We start from the raw sequence: 18309 nt of genomic DNA, 5'->3' as shown, positions 1-18309 counted from the left end.
ATTGCGTAACCATTTTTATTTAAACAAGCAGTTACGCAAGAAGTGGAGAAAAACCACACGACGATGACTGTGCGTATTCCACTCAGTAATATTACTAATTATTACCCCCCAACAGAGTCTGCTCAATGATATAGCAAAGACAGTTGCTAGTCATCCCGGGGGGACTGTCCGCTACCCAGATGCGATGTCCTTGCGGCTTCTCAGAGGCCAGGGCTAACCCAGTGCTTCGGACTTCAGTCGCTTCCCGTCCTCATCCTACTCGCCACCTCTCCAACCGGACGGGACAAATTTCACGATATAATCTCTTGATCGTTTCAAGTTCGGAATATCGACTAGACGAGGTGCAGTCTACTTGAAATCAAGGGGCGATCGCTCTACCTTATCTCCGTCACGCGGTCGATAAGAGAGAAAACAGGATCTCCGTTTAATTTTGCACCATAGCTTGGCAACGATACAAGTTCAAAAATCCGTGTAAAAAAAAATTATCTGCCGTGTAACAAAAATCAGTGGTCAATCGTGTCTGAATCCCTGGTTTTTCTCAAGATCTGAAACTCGGTAAGTCCATTATAATTTTTTTACAAAAAAATCAAATATCAAATAATTTCAAATGTTAAAATAACCGGTTAGATGTCACCTGGCTATTGAGTGAGCGGTGACGACCCACAAATAGGGTCAACTTGCGACCTGCATAAAAACCCTACTTTCACAATTAAATAACTGCATCCAATACCCATCATTATTTAACAAGCCCGCCATTTATCAATCAAACCAACAGATAAAAAGTATAATTTTATTCAAGGGCGTAATTGTGATATTTTTCTCTTTATTTTCTTATTTAAAGTAAAATAATTAGTTCGTGTTTATTATCCATATGGTGGAATAACGTTTTAAAAAGTTTTCAATGTCATATTGCTATTAATAAAAGGTCGATCACTTCTCAAAAAAAAAAAAAAAAACCTAATCAACTTTGTCCAAAAAATACTCTAAAAATTCTATTCCTGTTGGTAGAACATTAAAAAAAGATTTTACATAACTTTTTTTAGCCTAAATATTTATATATCCCAGCGTCTTGATCCCAAAATAACCACTATTATAGAGTGAGTGAGATGCCAGCAAGGGCAGGAACATGTTGCATATGTTCGGCTTGACCATATTGAAAATGTTGTATCCATAACAGAAATTCAGTTTTTAGTATGTTTTTTCCTCTGTAAATAACAAAAAAGCTTATGTCCGTTGTTCAGCATGTTTTTCATACAGTAAATTGTGCTTTTAAAAAACTGTATCAATGCGGTTATAGTTTAAATTACATAACTGCGATAATACCTGTACAATAAACTTAATTCCTTGAAAATTAAAAAAAAAAAGAAAAGAAAAGCTTTAAATATTCATGATAAGCTTCAAGTGATAATAAAAACATTTGTTTTAATAAAGGTTTTAGTTACAAGTTCCAAAATGTATTTGAAAAAGGAAAAAATGAATTTCCAATCAAATTGAACAATACAAAATACACTTTTTATTTACCACTAGTTTAATAAACAAGTCACACGTTTAATTAAAATTATCTCAGGTTTCAATATTTTATGGAGTTTATCCAGCCAAAGTGGTAAAAATAACAATTTAATTGAAATTTAATAAATAAATTCTGCGACAAATGTAAGTTGTTTCATTATTATTTTTACATCTTTGGCTGGATGAACTCCATAAAATATAATTGGCGAGATAATTGAGATTTTAACACCATCTACAGTTATTACTTAATTACTTTAGACATGATTTATGCATGCTATATAATTTTTACACGTTTTAAATTATATTTAAACATTCAAATAAAACATTTGGACAATGAAAAAATGGAATTTTCAGCCTACTTAAACAACGTAAATCTATCATGTATTTAGGTGATGATTTTTGTAAAACGTAATGTTTAAATAGTACTTAAAAACTTTAGGCTTGATTAAAGTATAATATATATTTGATAAAAGTGTATAAGCACAAATAAAACGTTTCATTGTGCAACAACCCAGTTATTGCATAATTATAAGCAAATTTTCCTTTATATTAATAAACTTTAATTACCTCTGATTTAAAACAATAAATAAATAATAAAAAAATCAGTCACCTCGCAAAAAAAAATCCCTTGACCTTACACCACAAAAATCCCCCAAAAAAAGGAATAATTTTCTCTACCACCATTTAGTCCTTAGAGCTAGGTACTTCTTAATCCAATGGAAATTTTAAATCATAAAACCTATTAAAAAACCTCAAAAACATCATCTCCCTATTTAATATTCCCCTAAACAGTTTGCTGCCATTATTTGGCAAAATCCTTGAAAAAAACTTTTCCTATAAACACCTATATCCCAGTTTTGAAAGCTCCAATGTAATTTCATCCCATCAATTCAGGTTCTGGCAACATCACTTCATCAGTGACCCAGGGCAGTAAACATTATTGCATCCTCAATGGAAGGAATGCTGCTTGGGTACTTTCCTAGATGTGAAGCATCGTTCATTCATTCCCCAGCTCTGGATACTCAAGGGCACCCTTCTGTTCACTTATTACCTCATCCTAAAATCTTATCAGTCAGATAGGTACTTACAAGTACAAATTGGAACATCCTTCCACTATGCAGAAGAGGGTGTTCCACAAGGAAGCATCTTTGGTCCCACTCTTCTAGTCAGATTACACTCCAGACATTCCTATCACTCCCGATACAGTACTCCTCACATATGCAGATGATACCATCATCCTTTCAGCAAACCCTGACCCAGTAACGGCCTTCAGAAACCTCCAGGACCATCTTTTCTGTTTGGAAGAATGGGTCACGAAATGGAGGATCAGACTCAATGAAACTAAATTCCAGTAAATAACCTTCAACTTCACCGTATCATGTCTCCTCCAATCTACTACAAATTTGTTCCTCTCCCAGCAATCAAACATCTGCTATTTTGGACTTTTCACTGACAATAGACTTACTCGGAACTTCCACATTTGACTCATAAGACTTCTCGACAACAGACTGAAACTTTCATTATAAACCAAAATCCACATCTACACATCATTATTACCCAATCTGGACTTTTGAAATCGAACTGTGGGGTTCAACCAAGCTTTACAAAATCAAAAGAATCCAGTCCAAAATGCTTCAAACCTTATCCACAATCCTCATATCCAACCTTAATGTCCACAGAGACCTCCAATCCCATTGAAATTGCCACTCACTCCTCCATAAAACCGTATCCCATTCCCCTAGTCCAACACCTTTCATTCCATACCCTTCCCAACAAATCTTTTAAGATGCCAAAAACACCAATGGCCTTACAATTTCCTCCCTAGTGAAGAGAACAAATAGTGATGTAACAGTAGTGTAATTGGATGGATTACATTGCAATGGATTACTTGTCTATTCTTATAATGTTTAAATACAAAATTTACAGCAGAAATAAGTTTTTTGTAGCACTCTAGTGATATTGTATCATACTAATAATAAATGCTTCATATGGTAAAGTAATTTAGAGTAAAAAATTAATTAACATTTTTTAAATTTCATTTCAGATATGGTTGAAAGCAAAAAGAAAGCCATCGCACCTGATGGAGGTTGGGGTTGGGTCGTAGTTATAGGTTTTGCAGTTTCCAACGTAAGTTTGATACATTACATAGGATGTTATAAATAAAAATAGTAAAACTTTATTTCAGGTCATTTCGATTCCAGTATTACAGGGGTTCGCTCTCCTTTTTAGAAATGTATTTATTGATTTAAATTTATCAGCAATAGACATTAGTACAATTATAAATGTCAATTCAGGATTTGGCATGCTTTTAGGTATGAAATGACCAAATATATTATTTTTTCTTTTCACAAATTCTAATTTGATTCATATTTCAGGTTTAATGAATGGACCCCTTTTAAAAGCCTATGGCTTTAGGTGGCATGCCATTATTGGCTCCTTAATTATGTTTGTCGGTTTTATCTGTACATCACAAGCTACATCGTTCTACGAGTTTCTTTTATTTTATGGAGCAATCAATTGTAATTGCACATACAATTAAAATATGGCTATAAACTGAACCACATATCATTTTCAGCTGTCGGATTTAGCATGTCAATGGCAGCGTTCAGTTTAGCAATGAATACATATTTTAAAGAAAAAAGGGCTATGGCTGCCGGAATTACCTCAACCCTCACTGGATTAGGACCAGTTGTGATGCCATTAGTATAACTTCTTTATTTATGTATTTTAATAAGTATTTAAGGATACTGATATCACATATTTTTTCAGCTCATCAGTAGATTTGTGGATATATTTGGAGCAAGAGGTACAGCACTGATACTATCTGGTTTACTTTTGAACTGTTTTGCATCTGCCTTACTTCTCCAACCAATAAAATGGCATTACAAGTATGTATCTGGTAAGTTTCACAAATATTTATTATTATACAGTATACTTTGTGTACTTCAAGAATTTTAATTAAGAGGTGAAGTTTTGAAGGAAAAAAGCCCATTTGTAAGTATGTCGGGTTCGAATGCAGGGCCGCCGGATTCGAACCCAGGACCTTTACCTTACAGTGATGAGCGCCATGTCAAAGACTAAACCTTGCGGCCACCGACGCCCCCCCTCTACATGCTCTTTAACTCACACGTTTGAGCATTTCACTAACTTTATCGGTTTGTCTGGGCCTTTTTTCAATTTTGCATTGTTTATAAGTTTGTGATATGTCGGGGACTACCAAGTTACAGGTTCACCACCTCGGCAAGCGCACTACAAACACAACAGTTCCAAATTGAACAGATAATATCATGAAGCAATACAAAATTATCAATCACTTTTAATCAGCCAATAATAAAAAATAAAAAAAATGGGGGATTGAAAATGTTTATAGCATTTTTTATCGACCAACTCTATTCCACAGATGGAGACAACCAAATTTTTAGTTGTCTCTGGTCGCCCCGGTCAATGGCTACAATGATTTAGGCGTTAACATGGCCCTCATCACTGTAAGGTAAAGTTCCTGGTTTCGAATCCAGTGGCCCAGCATTTTAATCCGAAGCACGTACAAATGGGCTTTTTTTTCAACCCCGAGGGTACCATATAACCCATAGTTGAAATACCCTTGTAAAATAAGTAAATAAAATAAATTACCAGCAGGCCTAAAGAATCACCCACCCTATGTGTTGGCAGTCCGGGGTCAGAACTCAGTCTTATCTGTCCTCCTGCTGAGGTTGGGCTCCAGCTATCCAGCTAGGTTATTTCAGCCTCCAACGCTATCAACTCCTAAAAATCAAACCCATTCACTCTCTCACTCACTCTTAAATACAAACCATTATCTCAGTTAGGGTGGTGGAATACTCAAAATTCCACCATCGGAAAAAAACTATCAAATTAAAAAAATATAGTTTTTATGTTTATAATCCTCATGCGAGGTGAAGGCAAAGAGTGTTTGGAACTACATGGATGCCATGATGGAAGTCAGTGATACTTATGACCTGACCCTGGCATGGGGCACTCGGAGCATAGAGGCAATGAAAAGGTTGACATGTTGGCCAAAGAGAGGACCAACAATGGCTCTCAAGGTCCTGAACCCTACTGTGGCTTAGCAGCCTGTCTCAAAAGAGGATACATCTTAAAATGGATCCTTAATTAGTCCAAAACTTGGTGGAACTTGGTGTCCATCCACAGGCATGATGGATGCAAAGAAATTCACAGAAGGGCCACCCGCAAAACTTACAAACAAATTACTGGACAACAACCACAATCGAATCAGGATTCTGGTTGGACTCCTGATAGGACACTGCCACTTATCGGATAGGAGTAGACAGAAGAAACACTGTGCAGATACTGCCAGGAAGAGGAGGACACTGCAGAACATATTTTATGTTTCTGTGAAGGTCTATGTAGGTGCAGGTTCTGCAACTAGGACATGAAAAACCGTAAATAAGATCCTACACTAAGGAGCTGATGGCAAAGCTATGGAGGCTGATTAACAACCTGAAGCTGGCCAGTGTGTTATAAAAAAAAGAGAAGCACAATAGATCTATTCAGGTCGAGGTGCAGTAGGCCTTGTGGCCGCCTCTTTTATCCCTATCCCTATGTTTATAATATATTTTTTGAAGAAAGATATATATGTTGCCTCACATCCCCTCATAAAATGTTTCATACAAATTTTAAAAAATGTGTACAGACTTATCCCCTAAGTTGGCAAAATGCCTAACATAGAAGGCAGAAAAAGACATGTATAGGCAGAATTCTTTAAAATCATGCCATCAAAATAAGTAATGAAGTGTATTCAGAAGCAAAAAGGTGTAACTGGTAAATAATTATTTCAAAAATTTTATTAAAATATATTTAAAAAATATTTGTTTTGAATTTAGAAGAGAACATTGTAAGCAAAGAAATGCAACTATTAAACACACCATTGATCACCAAAGAATCTGATGGAGAGTGCAATAAAGTTAAGGATCATGAAGAAGCGGCACAAAAAGAAGAAATAGAACAATTTGATTCACAGATAGGACACAGTATCGAGGATGTGATGGTCCCAAAAAGAGTTTCTGATTCAACTGGTCTGTTTTAAAATTACATCTGCTTAGTCACAATTCTATTTCAGTTTACAATCAACAATTTCATATGTGACAGAAAGCGAGGCGCAGTATTTCACACTCTAGACTCTCCCTTTACGAGAAAGACAAAGTTGAACCTGAATCTACGTGGTGGAAAAAGTCATCTAATTTTGAAGAAGGATTGTTGTGAGTTTTCGCATTTGTGACAGTCAGAATCTTTATTTTTATTATTCGAATATTCTAACCTCTTTACATTAAATAACAGTAATAATTTTGCCAAGATAGTCTTTCCCTTAAATCCTATCCATGTTTCAGCAGTCAAGAGACAAATGTTCACATTGTCCAGCCGAGCAAGAGTAAAAGCAAATGGTACCATAAAGTAATCAAATTCTTCGACTTGGATCTGCTGAAGGACCCGATCTACACAAACATCTGGATAGGAATGTCGATTGCATTCACAGGAGAGATCAACTTTTCCCTCATGACCCCAGTGATCCTTGGTGAGAGGAATTTCAGCATAGAAGAAACAGCGAGAATAATGTCAGTTATTGCCAGCTCTGACATCATATTCAGGTTCATCTCACCGTTTGTCGGTAACTGGTTAAAACTCCCGGCAAGGCAGATGTACATGATGAGCTTGATGATGCTTATTATTTCTAGATTTGGTAAAATTGTAAGCTTAAGTTTATCTGAGAATAAAACGATACTTATTACTGTTCTTTTTTTCAGCTTTGACATTTGTCTATTCATATTGGGACGTATTAATCGTAGGGTTGGCTCTAGGCATAGCGAAAGGATTCAGGACTGTTTATATGTCTTTGGTGATACCAAATCATGTCCCTTTAGAGAAACTTCCTTCAGCATCCGGTCTTCAGACAGTGTTGAACGGTATCCTGCTTCTAACTTTTGGTCCAATTGTTGGTTAGTCTGATTGAATCAACTATTTTTTTTTGTTTTTTTGTTTTTTACTATTATACAGTTTTATAACATTGTGTTTTCCAGGTCTTGCAAAGGATTATTTTGGAAATTACAATGTTGTCATACATTTCATCAACTGTCTTTCATTTACAACTGTACTGCTTTGGTCAATTGAAATGATTGTTGTCTATCAAAAATCCAAAACGAACGAAGAGTCTTAAAACCAAAATTTTCTTTAAAAAATAAAGTAAAATGTATAAAAAGTTTAAGAATCCATCTAGACATTTGTAAGATATATGGAAATTGATATATTTGTTATTACTTTTTATAAATACCATTTTATAATTGAACCTATCTTTAATTTTTCTTTTTATTTCTACCATTTGTGATTTTTTTTAAATCCAAATTACATTTCATTCATAATTTTTATAATACATACAATATATTTTTTAACATTTTTCAAATAAATAATAATATGTAAAAATCCGTAATTATGTAGCCAATTCACTGCATTATTTTAGATACTGCGTGTTCCAATTTGACTAACTCTTCCACAACAGAGAATTGATTGTTGAGATAATCTGACCAAAGATGGAATAACTTTTTTTTCGAACTGTCTTCTTCCAATTCCATCTGTAAATGTAAACGCATTAATACTTATGCACAGGCAGCACAAGCATATTATAAATATTTTAAGTAACGCTAAACCAAAATATTAGTTGTCTAACGTACTTTGAAACTTTCATATTTCTTTGTTAAACTTTGAACACTGGCTCCAAAATTTTTGATGTTATCTTTCAATTTGTGCAATACTGGCATTAAAAATGGCGACACAAGAGGTAACCTTGTAGCACCTTTGTGCAAGTAGTTATCAACACTTTTGGTATAATTCAATCTACAAGAAAATATTGAAATTGTAAATAAGTAAAGAAACACTAAAACTTGAAAAGAAAATGTGTTAAATATACATATCGTTTGTTGAAGATATTAAATCGTTCACGTGTTTAAAGACGTTTTCTTCTTTTGAAGCTAAACTGAGGTTTACATTCTTGACTTGTAAATTTAATTTTTCTATCTGGTTATATTGTGTTGTACAAAAAAGTTCTCCGAGGGTTAAGGACAGAAGTGTGTCGCATGTGCCAACTGACAGCTCCTGCTGTACAATGAGTCTGTGCAATTGTTCCTGTCAACGCAAATTTCACTTATGAGAAAATACATTAAAAAAAAAAGACAATTTTAATTTACCTTTGTTCTTTTGCAATGGTCGACAACATCCTGAAGACATTGAAATGTGTCTTTCAGAAAAACCATTATCAATTTCAACCATCGCCAATCACATTTCAATATATATAAAAAACAGTCCGAGTACAGTTTCATCGGCTTGACGATCGATTCAAATTCTTCAATTTTTTTAATGACACTCTCTAACTTTGACTTCCTGTCTTGGACAGCATCGAGTTGCTTTTTCTTAAAAATCCTTTTAACATGCTTCTCGCAAAGATCATCGATTTCGTGCTGATGACATTCCAGCATGTTTTGTTTCTCATTAGACCTAAATTAGACAAAACAGGTTTGCAGTAGATTGTTTTATATAAAAATTACGTTTAAATGTCTTACTCTTTATCGACTTTGTTAAACCAATTATCATCCTTCTGATTACATTTATCTATATAATCAATAGCACTATCCATACCAGAAATGTCGGCCTGTAATAACATTATATCCCTTTCAGTCTTAGCCATTCTATAATGCAGAACAAAATGAAATGACAGTTACGTAGTTGTTGTTTAAAAACATAAATTTATAACTAACCCTGTAAGAACAATAAACTGCCTTTCATTTATGTATTCTGAGCTTGTGAAGAAAGTATCAACATTATCGATCACATTTTCCTAAAAAATAACAATATAATTATTGATACTGATTTAATATTATTGTATAAAATTCCATACAAGCTACAATATAAAAATTATTAAAACTTTACTTTTTACTTTTTAAATTTACTTACTTTCAGTAATTAAATTAAACCTTTGGATTATTTGGATCCTTATAAAATATTTTGGATTTGTAGCTTGATCATCTTTTTTTTTTTTTGTTATTTCAGCATTTTGCAATCTTCTGTGTCTGGTCTGTACGTTATTTTGTTAATTGGGCTTTTTCATAAGTTTTTAAGTCAGGGACAACCAAGCTATCACTTCGTAGACATCACAGCATTTAACAAATCTTGATTTTATTTAAATTAATAAATGAACTATCAATTCACTTCTACTGTTATATACGCAAATGAACAATGATAAATGAAAAGCCAAGATTACAGAAAATTAGTGTGCATCCATAACACTCATCACGAGTTATCGTTTAGGAAACTAGACTTAAGTATAAAAAAATAGATTGAAAACATAATTTTTTTTTTTTACTAAAAAAAGTAAAAGAAAAAGGTGCGTACTTCTTTTAAATACTGCAAGTCCTTGATGTTTTTCATATAATTAAATAACGCTTGCAAATATTGTAGAAATTCTCCAACCAGCATGCTTTGGCAAATAACAAAATGTTGGTTGTTACTCTAAAACAAAAGAAACCAATATAATAAAAAGTAACATTTAAATTGAATAAAAATATAAGATACATATTTTTTTACTAACATGATTTACTGACATAATGATGTCGTTCAGAGAAGTGAGATTGTTTTGTAGGTTTGACAGCTCCTGATTGTACAGTTGACAATTGGCATTATACCTGTCAATCTCATTCTTCAACAAACACTCGGTTTTATTTTCTTTCTCACATTCAACTAGTTGGTTCAACTGTTCACTGGTACAAAACAACAGCGATTAGATTGAATTTGGAAAACAATGAACATTTGTATTAGATAATGAATTAAAAACCTTTTACCTGATAACTGCCTTCGCCGAAGTCAGGTGCAATAACAACTTTTCTTTCTGGGCAATTTCTTCCTTGAGGAAAGCTATGTCACTCTTGAAACAGTCCAGTTCGACATCATCGGACATGAAAGCTTTCAGCTGATCATCTACGGTACGTTCTGGAGCTAATTTTTTATTCACCTTTAAATATTCATACCTAAAATTGAAAGAAAATGCCAAATTAGATTATTCTAACTCCAGTAAATGGGAGACTGTGGTAGCTAACTGGTCAGTGTGTTACTCTCAGTTCATAGACCCCGCAGTCGAGGGTTCAGTACCCATCATCGCCTCTGGCCTTATTTTTTTTATCCTCCCCTTCCTCCCAATAAATGAAATATATGTTACAATACTCTACAGAACAAACGGGCATTAAAAAACAAATAAATATTTTCGATCATTTTGATCTGACCTGTAAACCACAGTTTACATACTCTTATTTTCTTTACATGAATGTACTATCTTTTGTTTATATTATCCTGAAGACCAAAACAGCAAGAGTAGGCAGACCAAAATGGTCAGAGATAACCAAGAAATTTGTAACTCCATAGATCTCACGACTAAATCAACATTTAATGACTATTTTAGGAAAACTAGCTAAATAGTTTTTCATATTTGACACAAACTAGTAGTGAGAATGGGCAGACCATTGATCATAGATTCATCTTCCTTATGAATCTAATCTATCTCTAAAATCTATCTCTGTACTAAACAAACAAGTTTTTGGTAACAAGTAATTGACAACTATGTGGGCATATTAACCCCCATGGATTTGGTGTTTTTTGGGGTAAAAAAACTATTCTTAAATATGTTGAATTTGAATTCAGGGTGAGATTTAAACCCAGGACCACGGTAAGACGCCACCACAAACAAGTTTAGGAGCCATGATCTGTCATTGATTGATGTTCAAAAAGTTCAACCATACACCCATGTCAGTATTATTCTCAAATATGATGGCGAGTCTTTAGAAGTAAAAAAAAAAAATTGATTTTGAATGTTTGTCCCTGTAAAAAGTGAGCTCTAGATGAGACAAGTGAATATCTGAAGAAATAAGATGGGAATTGTACAAAAAGTTTGAATTCTGGTTCGATTCATTATATGTAAGTTATCCTGGCCTTTCTGCAGTGCATTTTCATGGTGTAACAAGGCTGAACAATTGATACCCAGAACAGAGAATGTAATCTCTCAAATCTTGTTTAATATGTCTGAATTTTTTGCCTCACCAGGAACTAACGGATTCATTTTAATATACACAACCGAACTAGTTAATGTTTCTTGTATTCACACAGGACAAATTGGTTGTTAGATTGTTATTAGATTAGTTATTATATTGTTACCCCATTAAAATAAAATGTTTTGAGTTTATGCTCCGTTTGCAGCACTGAAGAAGAAGATGCCGAACATAAACTCTTCAGCTGTATCAAATTCAAGGCAGAAAGACCATCATCTCAGCAGAATGGCCGCCTAATCTCCAAAAGCTAGTCTGTGATATCAAATCTTTTGGAGCACTAAAAGACTGCCTCAAATACGCTTAAATGATCAAGTCCCTATTTATTCTAATTATTAAGTCCTAAATATGGTTATTATTGTTAGAGTTTTATTACTGTTATTTATTTATTTATTGCATAATTAAAAATAGGTTTAGGTTTAGGGTTCCGGGCTGTTTTCCTCTTCTTAGTATGAAAATTTTAGATAATATAAATAGATAGAAAATAAAACCAAGGAAAAGTAAATGTGCAAGGGGAAACCAGCAAGGGAAGACCTTTTGTTTTAGGTTCTAAAATGAAAATATGGTCCCTTCAAAAACCGACCAGCGGTCTCGCCTGAAGGAAAGATCGATGGGAGGTATTTTTATCCTATTTATTTGAAATCCCTTAGATATACTAATTTGATTAAGCTAAAGCGTTTGTCTGCCGGTATGGGATCTTCCTCAGGTATGGCAGGGTGGTGGAAAGGGTTAAAAAAAAAAGTTTATGTTCCACCCCCAGCATTGAAAGGTACTGTGATTACCCTGTAGAGAGAAGAAGAAAGCCAGGGACCAAAATTGGTCGAACAAAGAACGAGAGTTGGTTTAGTTTTAATAGAACAAGGTTTGGAGCATTGACGGTTAGGAGAAGAGCAATAATAGGGAATATTGTTAATAAAGGTATTCTTTTTTTTATATTACAATTCGAATTATTTTTATTTTTTTTTAGTTGAATACAAAACCAACCATCCATGTGGTTTTCAGGAGTTCAAGGAAATCTCTAAGTGTTGTTTTTCTTCTCTTTTTCAGGGCTCAGGAGTATTTTAATTTCATTTATCTTCAGTTCCTTTTTTCTATTTTGGTCGTCTTTATTTGTAACAAATAAAACGATTAGACTTTTTCATTTTTTTCTTCTTCATCTTGACCCGTTGGCGTTTAAAAATCAACCCCTAGTAGTGAGACCTGGGAAACACTCGTCGATGGGCCTGACAGGACGGCCCACTTCCTGACCGTCGGTGTCATGGCACATGAGTAGGCTGAAGAGGCTACCTTTAAAGTGAAGTATTCAAAACCCTTAACCATTCCTCACTGAAGAGACTCCTATCAATACTAAATCCCAACAGCCTTCCCGATAGAGTCTGAGGCTAGACAGAAAACAGCATCCAACACAATCAAAGGTGTTATGGGACCTGTGTCAAATTTATCATTGGCAGCCAAGATTAAAGGCCATTATAGAGCTTCACTTATACGGGGCGACCTCAGAGCGTATCAAGCCTTACTCCATCATACAGGGCTCTGATGGAGTGGACTGTTTAGATCTATATCTGCTCGTGGTGTTCTTATGAGTAAAGCAAACAAAAATCTCTTCATTTCTGATTTTTATTTGGGTATTGCCAGTCACTTAACTTCTAGATATTGTTTCATGTTTCATGGTCAAAATACAAAGTTGACAATTCTGTGAAACAGAAGGAAAATTATTCTAATTTCAGTAGCTAAAATCAGTTATTTTTTCAAACATATTTGTAATATGTACAGTGACTCACAGATTCGTTCACAGCTGTATACAAATTGTATTATTATATATACTAGGATACTTATATATATAGTAGGAAATCAAATAAACGTAGTGTTTTAAATAATTTTATTTATCTTAACACAAAAAACAACCAAAAAATTAAATTGAACCTTTATCATGATTATTAAAATAATGTAAAATAAATTATTATGTGTAAACGATAACATGATTATGTCATAGAAAATCCTTTAATATTTTGTATGTCCTTTGGCTTTCAAAACTGCATCAATCCTTCTGGCCATACTTCTCATGAGATTTCTACACTGTTCTGGATCAATTAGGTCCCATTCAACTTGTGTTTTTCCCAAAGTTGATCGAAGTTTCAAGCGTCCCCTGCACAATCAGCTAAAGATCTTTTTAGTGTTCCCCACAAGTGCTCAATTGGATTAAGGTCAGGTGACTGTGGGAGCCATTCCATGACATTAAAACCACGATCAGCAAGCCACTGTTTGGTCAGCAATGGTTTCTTCACTTTTCCCGTCGCTTTTAATCCGGCCTCATGTAAACATCTTTGTATTGTTTCAGCACTGACATCTATATTATCATTATCACACAGCCTACACTGGATTTGGACAATGTTGTTAACCTCTACTGATCGAATGGGGTGTATGATACAACGCCTTTTGGCCTCGGATATTATTTTTAGGACCACTCCTGTTCTTTTTAAAACAACTATCAGAAATTCCGAATGATCTTTTAAGTTTTGTTATTACCCCCAATAGAGCATTTATATTTTTTTGAAATTTCATGATAAAGAAGTCCTTGCAGAGATTTTATTATTTGATCTTTTAAAAATGATGAAAATGGCTTCATACTTAAAACCTTAATAAACCATAACTATTAAGGAAAGGGAATATTTTCTATATGTAAGAAAAATAACTAAATTGATGATACCTGATAACAAATTTGAGACAAATTTTGCAAAATTTGAAATGAAGTAACCCGAGTGACACAACTGTTCACACGAAGACTCGTAATAAACTGGCTCAATTCAAAGATGTGAACATAAATAAAGAATATTAGATAACAATTAATTAAGGTTTTTAGTTGAGATGAAAAAAAGTTAATGGCACGAGCAACCACGATCTTCGGCTAGATACACCGCTGCTCTACCACTTGAGCTATCGTGACCTCGATCCTCTCGGACATCAACTTCCTATCTTAACCCCACCTTATGAGTTTTCCCTCCTTTTTGCCATTTTCATCTCAACTAAAAACCTTAATTAATTGTAATGTATTAATTGGTCAAGCGGACCACGAAATTAGTGAAATTAAAGAATATTAGGTTGAATGTTTATTTACTAACAGTTCCACGAACTCAATCTTGTTGCTGTTGTCTAGGATTAAAAAATGTGGCATTTGCAAACTGGAGATAATAGAAAATTGTTTACCGATGTGAACAAATCTGTGAGTCACTGTATATGTTATATTTGTAAAATGTTAAACAATGGTTCGACCATCTCAGCCTGTGACCAGCAATAGCCCATTCTCGCCTACATAGTCTCTTTTCTTTTTCTTCTCTATAACTCTTTTTTCTTTATTTTCTGATTTTTTCTTATTATCTTCCTTATGTCGATATTCTGAAATTTTTAAAACTGTTTTATCTGTACATATCCCACACCGTAGTACACTTTGGAATAGATGCTGTGAAACTTTGCTATGAATAATCAAAGTTGGTCGAATTGAACAACTTCGTAATTTGCTATGAATGTCTAGGGCAGGGGTGCTCAAACGGTCGATCGCGAGTGCTTTTTGAGTAGATCTCGAGCTAATATCTATATATGCTACGGTACACCCTACCTAGGTAGGTAGGGTGTATCGTGTATGTACGACAACCCTGCATCACACACACTTGCAGCCTCTCAGAGTCGATCGTAAGTAGTCTAAAAATATTGAGGTAGATCGCCAGCAGTTCAAGTTTGAGCACCCCTGGTCTAGGGCTTCAAATCATGACACATACTAAAACTGTTACTTGGCAATATTTGTAACTGTTATGCTCCTTGGCAAATCATATTAAAAAGCCATACAGCATACTATTCCACAACATATCTACAATGGTAAATAGAAGTAGTAAAGGTATGTATATCAAATTAAAAATAATTAATGTGTAAAACGTAAAAAAAAGGATACTAACATCCTCAATTCCTCTACAGTCACGAAATTGTCCTCTGAAATTGTGTTGAGCCAAGAGTAGAAGTCGTACATCCCCGGTATGCCATCGACCCATTCAAAATCGTTTACAACATGAGGCATCAAATCAAAACCAGTCGCCCGGAGTAGTTGGACAATAGTTTCACTCATTTTATTAAATAATACGATATGTAATTAGATTGATTTCAATCAAGATGATATCACAGTTAGTTGATAGCAAAAAAAGCGCCAAGGAAGGATACAACTTACAAGTATAAAACTGTTATGACATTCGATAGATCTACACCGTATTTCTAATCGATTAACCCATCATTGACGTTTAATTTTAAACATTGGATTGACATTTATTTATAGTTGTATTAATTTCTAACTTATTGTCTTGTTCTGGTCTGGTCTGGTCAGAGGTCAGGTCGAGAAAACCTATGACCAAGTTTTGCCAAGTTGACATGATAATGATCACTAACCATCCCTAAACTTTGTCCTATACTTCAGAGTTCGGCAGTTCAGCCTTTTGGCTTATTGTACCTTCCTAGAAACCTAGTTTAGTCATTAGTGCAATCGACTCAATCATTCTTACAATAACTCTGGATCGAGATTTGGCCTTGAAAAAGAAAGCAAATCTAGTTGCTATTGCCAAGCATTCGACCTATTTTGAGGTCATCATCAGGGAAACAACCTTAAATATGTCTACAGTTAGGCATATTTAAGTTTTTACATGCTATCTTAAATTTACGTCAAGACTGACTCGGTCCCAACATTGCCTAGGAGTCCTTGTCTTCAAGACAATTTGAGATCGCATATAAAAACTTATGTATGTCAATATTGTTGTTTTGCCCTGATTATGACCTTAAAATAGGTCGAAGCTTGGCAATAGCTACTGAATTTGCTTTCTTTTTCAAAACCATACCTTGACCCAGAGTGTTCATAAGAGAAAAAGTGGTCACTACTTCTAATACTCAATCATTCTTCTCAGAAATATTAGGTCAAATATTTTTTGATATGTTAGGTTATGTCTCTGTTGAGCCATTGCTTCGCATTCGAAGGTGATATGGGTGGTTGTTTCTTCCTCCTCATTGCATAATCTGCAGTTGGCATCATCGTTGAATATGACAATTTTTTGGAAATGCCAGTGTCTGGTTAATAGTTTTATCACTCCTCTGAATCTGGCTCTCTCTCATTGCAGCAGTGAGATTGCCAGTAAGGGTTGATTTAGCATAAGTTTACTGTGTCTAGCGCCCCTAGAGTTTTCTCTTTGGATCCATTCTGTGATTGAGGATTCTGTATTTGTTTTTGTTGCCCAAGTATTCGTTCAGGGCATATATATGGTCTTGGGGATCATCCTCTGACCAGTGTATGTTTTTGTCCTGGCACCCAAGATATCATCAGGTTATTGTGTTTCCTCAGGTTTTGAAGATTTTAGATGAATTCATAACCGAGTTTTGATCTGATTTTTTTTACATGCTAATGCTTTAATAGCTTGGCTATCTGATTCTTTAAAGATTTTCTAGGGCACAAGCATTAATGGCATGTATTTCTGCTTGGAAGAACAAAGTGTACTTCCCTAGTGAGTTTTATTGTTCATATTTTGGGCTTGTACAAAAAACACTTGATCCGGTTACTCCGTTTTTTGTGGAATGGGGTGATTTTATTAATTGTTGTTGTGTGCCTGAATTGTTTAGTTCGCCCATCCAATTTAATAGTTTTTGGAGCCTAAATGAGATTTTTTTAGCTTCTTCTTGTATGAATGTTTATAGTGGAGGTAGGTTTAGCAGTTTCTAGCGCACTTGTAGAGGTTATTTTCATTGCCCCTGAGACAAATAGGTTTGCTATGCTTTGTATGCTGCCTAGAGTTTGGGAAGCTAGTTTTTGATTAGCTTTGGGGTCATCAGATAGTGATCCATAGATTATTTTGAGTCTTATTACTGCTGTATATAGCCAGTGGGCCATTTTCGAATTTTGAAGAAGGATTGTTGTAAGTTTTTGCATTTGTGACAGTCAGAATCTTTATTTTTATTATTTGAATATTCTAACCTCTTTACATTAAATAACAGTAATAATTTTGCCAAGATAGTCTTTAGATTTATACAATTTTGTATGGAAAAAGAAGGAAACAACTAAAACTATGAACAACATTATAAATTTATATTTGAATAAATTTAAATTATAGGTGCAAAATGGTCATAATACATAAATAAATTCCCGAAGCATTAAAAGAATTTAATGTAAAACTAACAAAAAATTTATTGCTTTATTTAGAAAACATTTCTATGGTTAAACGAATGCAAATACACCACTTTATTTCAATTAATGTATTTACTTTTTTATTAAAAAAAAAGAAATTGTTTTCTAAAATAAACCAAAAAAATTAAATAAGACAAATTAGTCTTAAAAATTCCATGTTTAAAATAAAACCTTAAAAAATACGTCTTTAAAAAAAATCTGTTACATAATAAAAATTGTATTATTTTCATTTTAGCAATTTACTTTTATATTGCTTATGTTTAATGTTTTCATGTAATATTTTGTCTTGTTGATTTTTTTTTCAATTGTTTTATACTAAGAAAAATGGTTTTTGTTTTTAAATGTAATATTTATTTATACGTGTAGTATTACTTCTTGTAAAAATGTAAATAAATAAAGTTAATAAATAAGTTAATAAATAAAGTTAAATAAATGAAATGTCTTTCTGTACTTTGCATTTATTTACAATTGATGTATTTACGT

The 18309-nt window shown here is 33.8% G+C and overlaps 2 protein-coding genes across 7 annotated transcripts in view; one reads left to right on the top strand and one right to left on the bottom strand.

Annotated features, from left to right (window-relative positions):
• LOC106669817 (monocarboxylate transporter 9-like) overlaps nt 1-7829 on the top strand; it is a 29998-nt gene extending 22169 nt beyond the window's left edge. For 3 of the 5 annotated variants that reach the window (XM_024226198.1, XM_014399576.2, XM_014399575.2), the window contains exons 2-11: nt 3554-3636; nt 3695-3821; nt 3885-4028; nt 4085-4212; nt 4279-4408; nt 6369-6560; nt 6638-6743; nt 6873-7222; nt 7287-7478; nt 7560-7829. In XM_024226198.1, the coding sequence (XP_024081966.1) occupies nt 3556-3636; nt 3695-3821; nt 3885-4028; nt 4085-4212; nt 4279-4408; nt 6369-6560; nt 6638-6743; nt 6873-7222; nt 7287-7478; nt 7560-7696 (1587 nt within the window). In that variant the 5' untranslated portion in view covers nt 3554-3555 and the 3' untranslated portion in view covers nt 7697-7829. Of the gene's footprint in view, nt 1-80; nt 556-3553; nt 3637-3694; nt 3822-3884; nt 4029-4084; nt 4213-4278; nt 4409-6368; nt 6561-6637; nt 6744-6872; nt 7223-7286; nt 7479-7559 lie in introns of those variants that run through there. The other 2 variants (XM_014399573.2, XM_014399577.2) reach the window with 2 other exon arrangements.
• A 57-nt stretch (nt 7830-7886) lies between these two features.
• On the bottom strand, nt 7887-15851 carry LOC106669816. 2 transcript variants are annotated; one of them, XM_014399572.2, is made up of 10 exons: nt 15569-15851; nt 10368-10553; nt 10118-10286; nt 9922-10038; nt 9288-9367; nt 9093-9218; nt 8721-9027; nt 8444-8658; nt 8208-8370; nt 7887-8108 (listed from the first exon to the last, which is right to left on the bottom strand). In XM_014399572.2, exons 1-10 carry the CDS (start codon nt 15733-15735, stop codon nt 7980-7982), a joined length of 1659 nt encoding a protein of 552 aa, XP_014255058.1. In that variant the 5' UTR covers nt 15736-15851; the 3' UTR covers nt 7887-7979. The 2 variants fall into 2 exon arrangements, with proteins under 2 accessions (XP_014255058.1, XP_024081959.1); XM_024226191.1 differs by lacking the exon at nt 15569-15851 and adding an exon at nt 10623-11841.
• Between the last annotated feature and the right edge of the window lie 2458 nt (nt 15852-18309).

The sequence above is a fragment of the Cimex lectularius genome, unplaced genomic scaffold, assembly GCF_000648675.2.
Source record: "Cimex lectularius strain Harlan isolate CLEC.00 unplaced genomic scaffold, Clec_2.1 scaffold76, whole genome shotgun sequence".
NCBI lineage: Eukaryota > Metazoa > Arthropoda > Insecta > Hemiptera > Cimicidae > Cimex > Cimex lectularius.
This window is presented reverse-complemented; position numbering and strand designations above follow the sequence as displayed.

Coding starts and splice junctions, on each gene's coding strand:
- LOC106669816 (XM_014399572.2), bottom strand. CDS start 15,735: ATGAGTGAAACTATTGTCCAACTACTCCGGGCGACTGGTTTTGATTTG. Junction 10,287..10,367: donor TCGGCGAAGGCAGTTATCAG/GTAAAAGGTTTT, acceptor GTTTTGTACCAG/TGAACAGTTGAACCAACTAG. Junction 10,039..10,117: donor TCATTATGTCAGTAAATCAT/GTTAGTAAAAAA, acceptor CTTTTGTTTTAG/AGTAACAACCAACATTTTGT.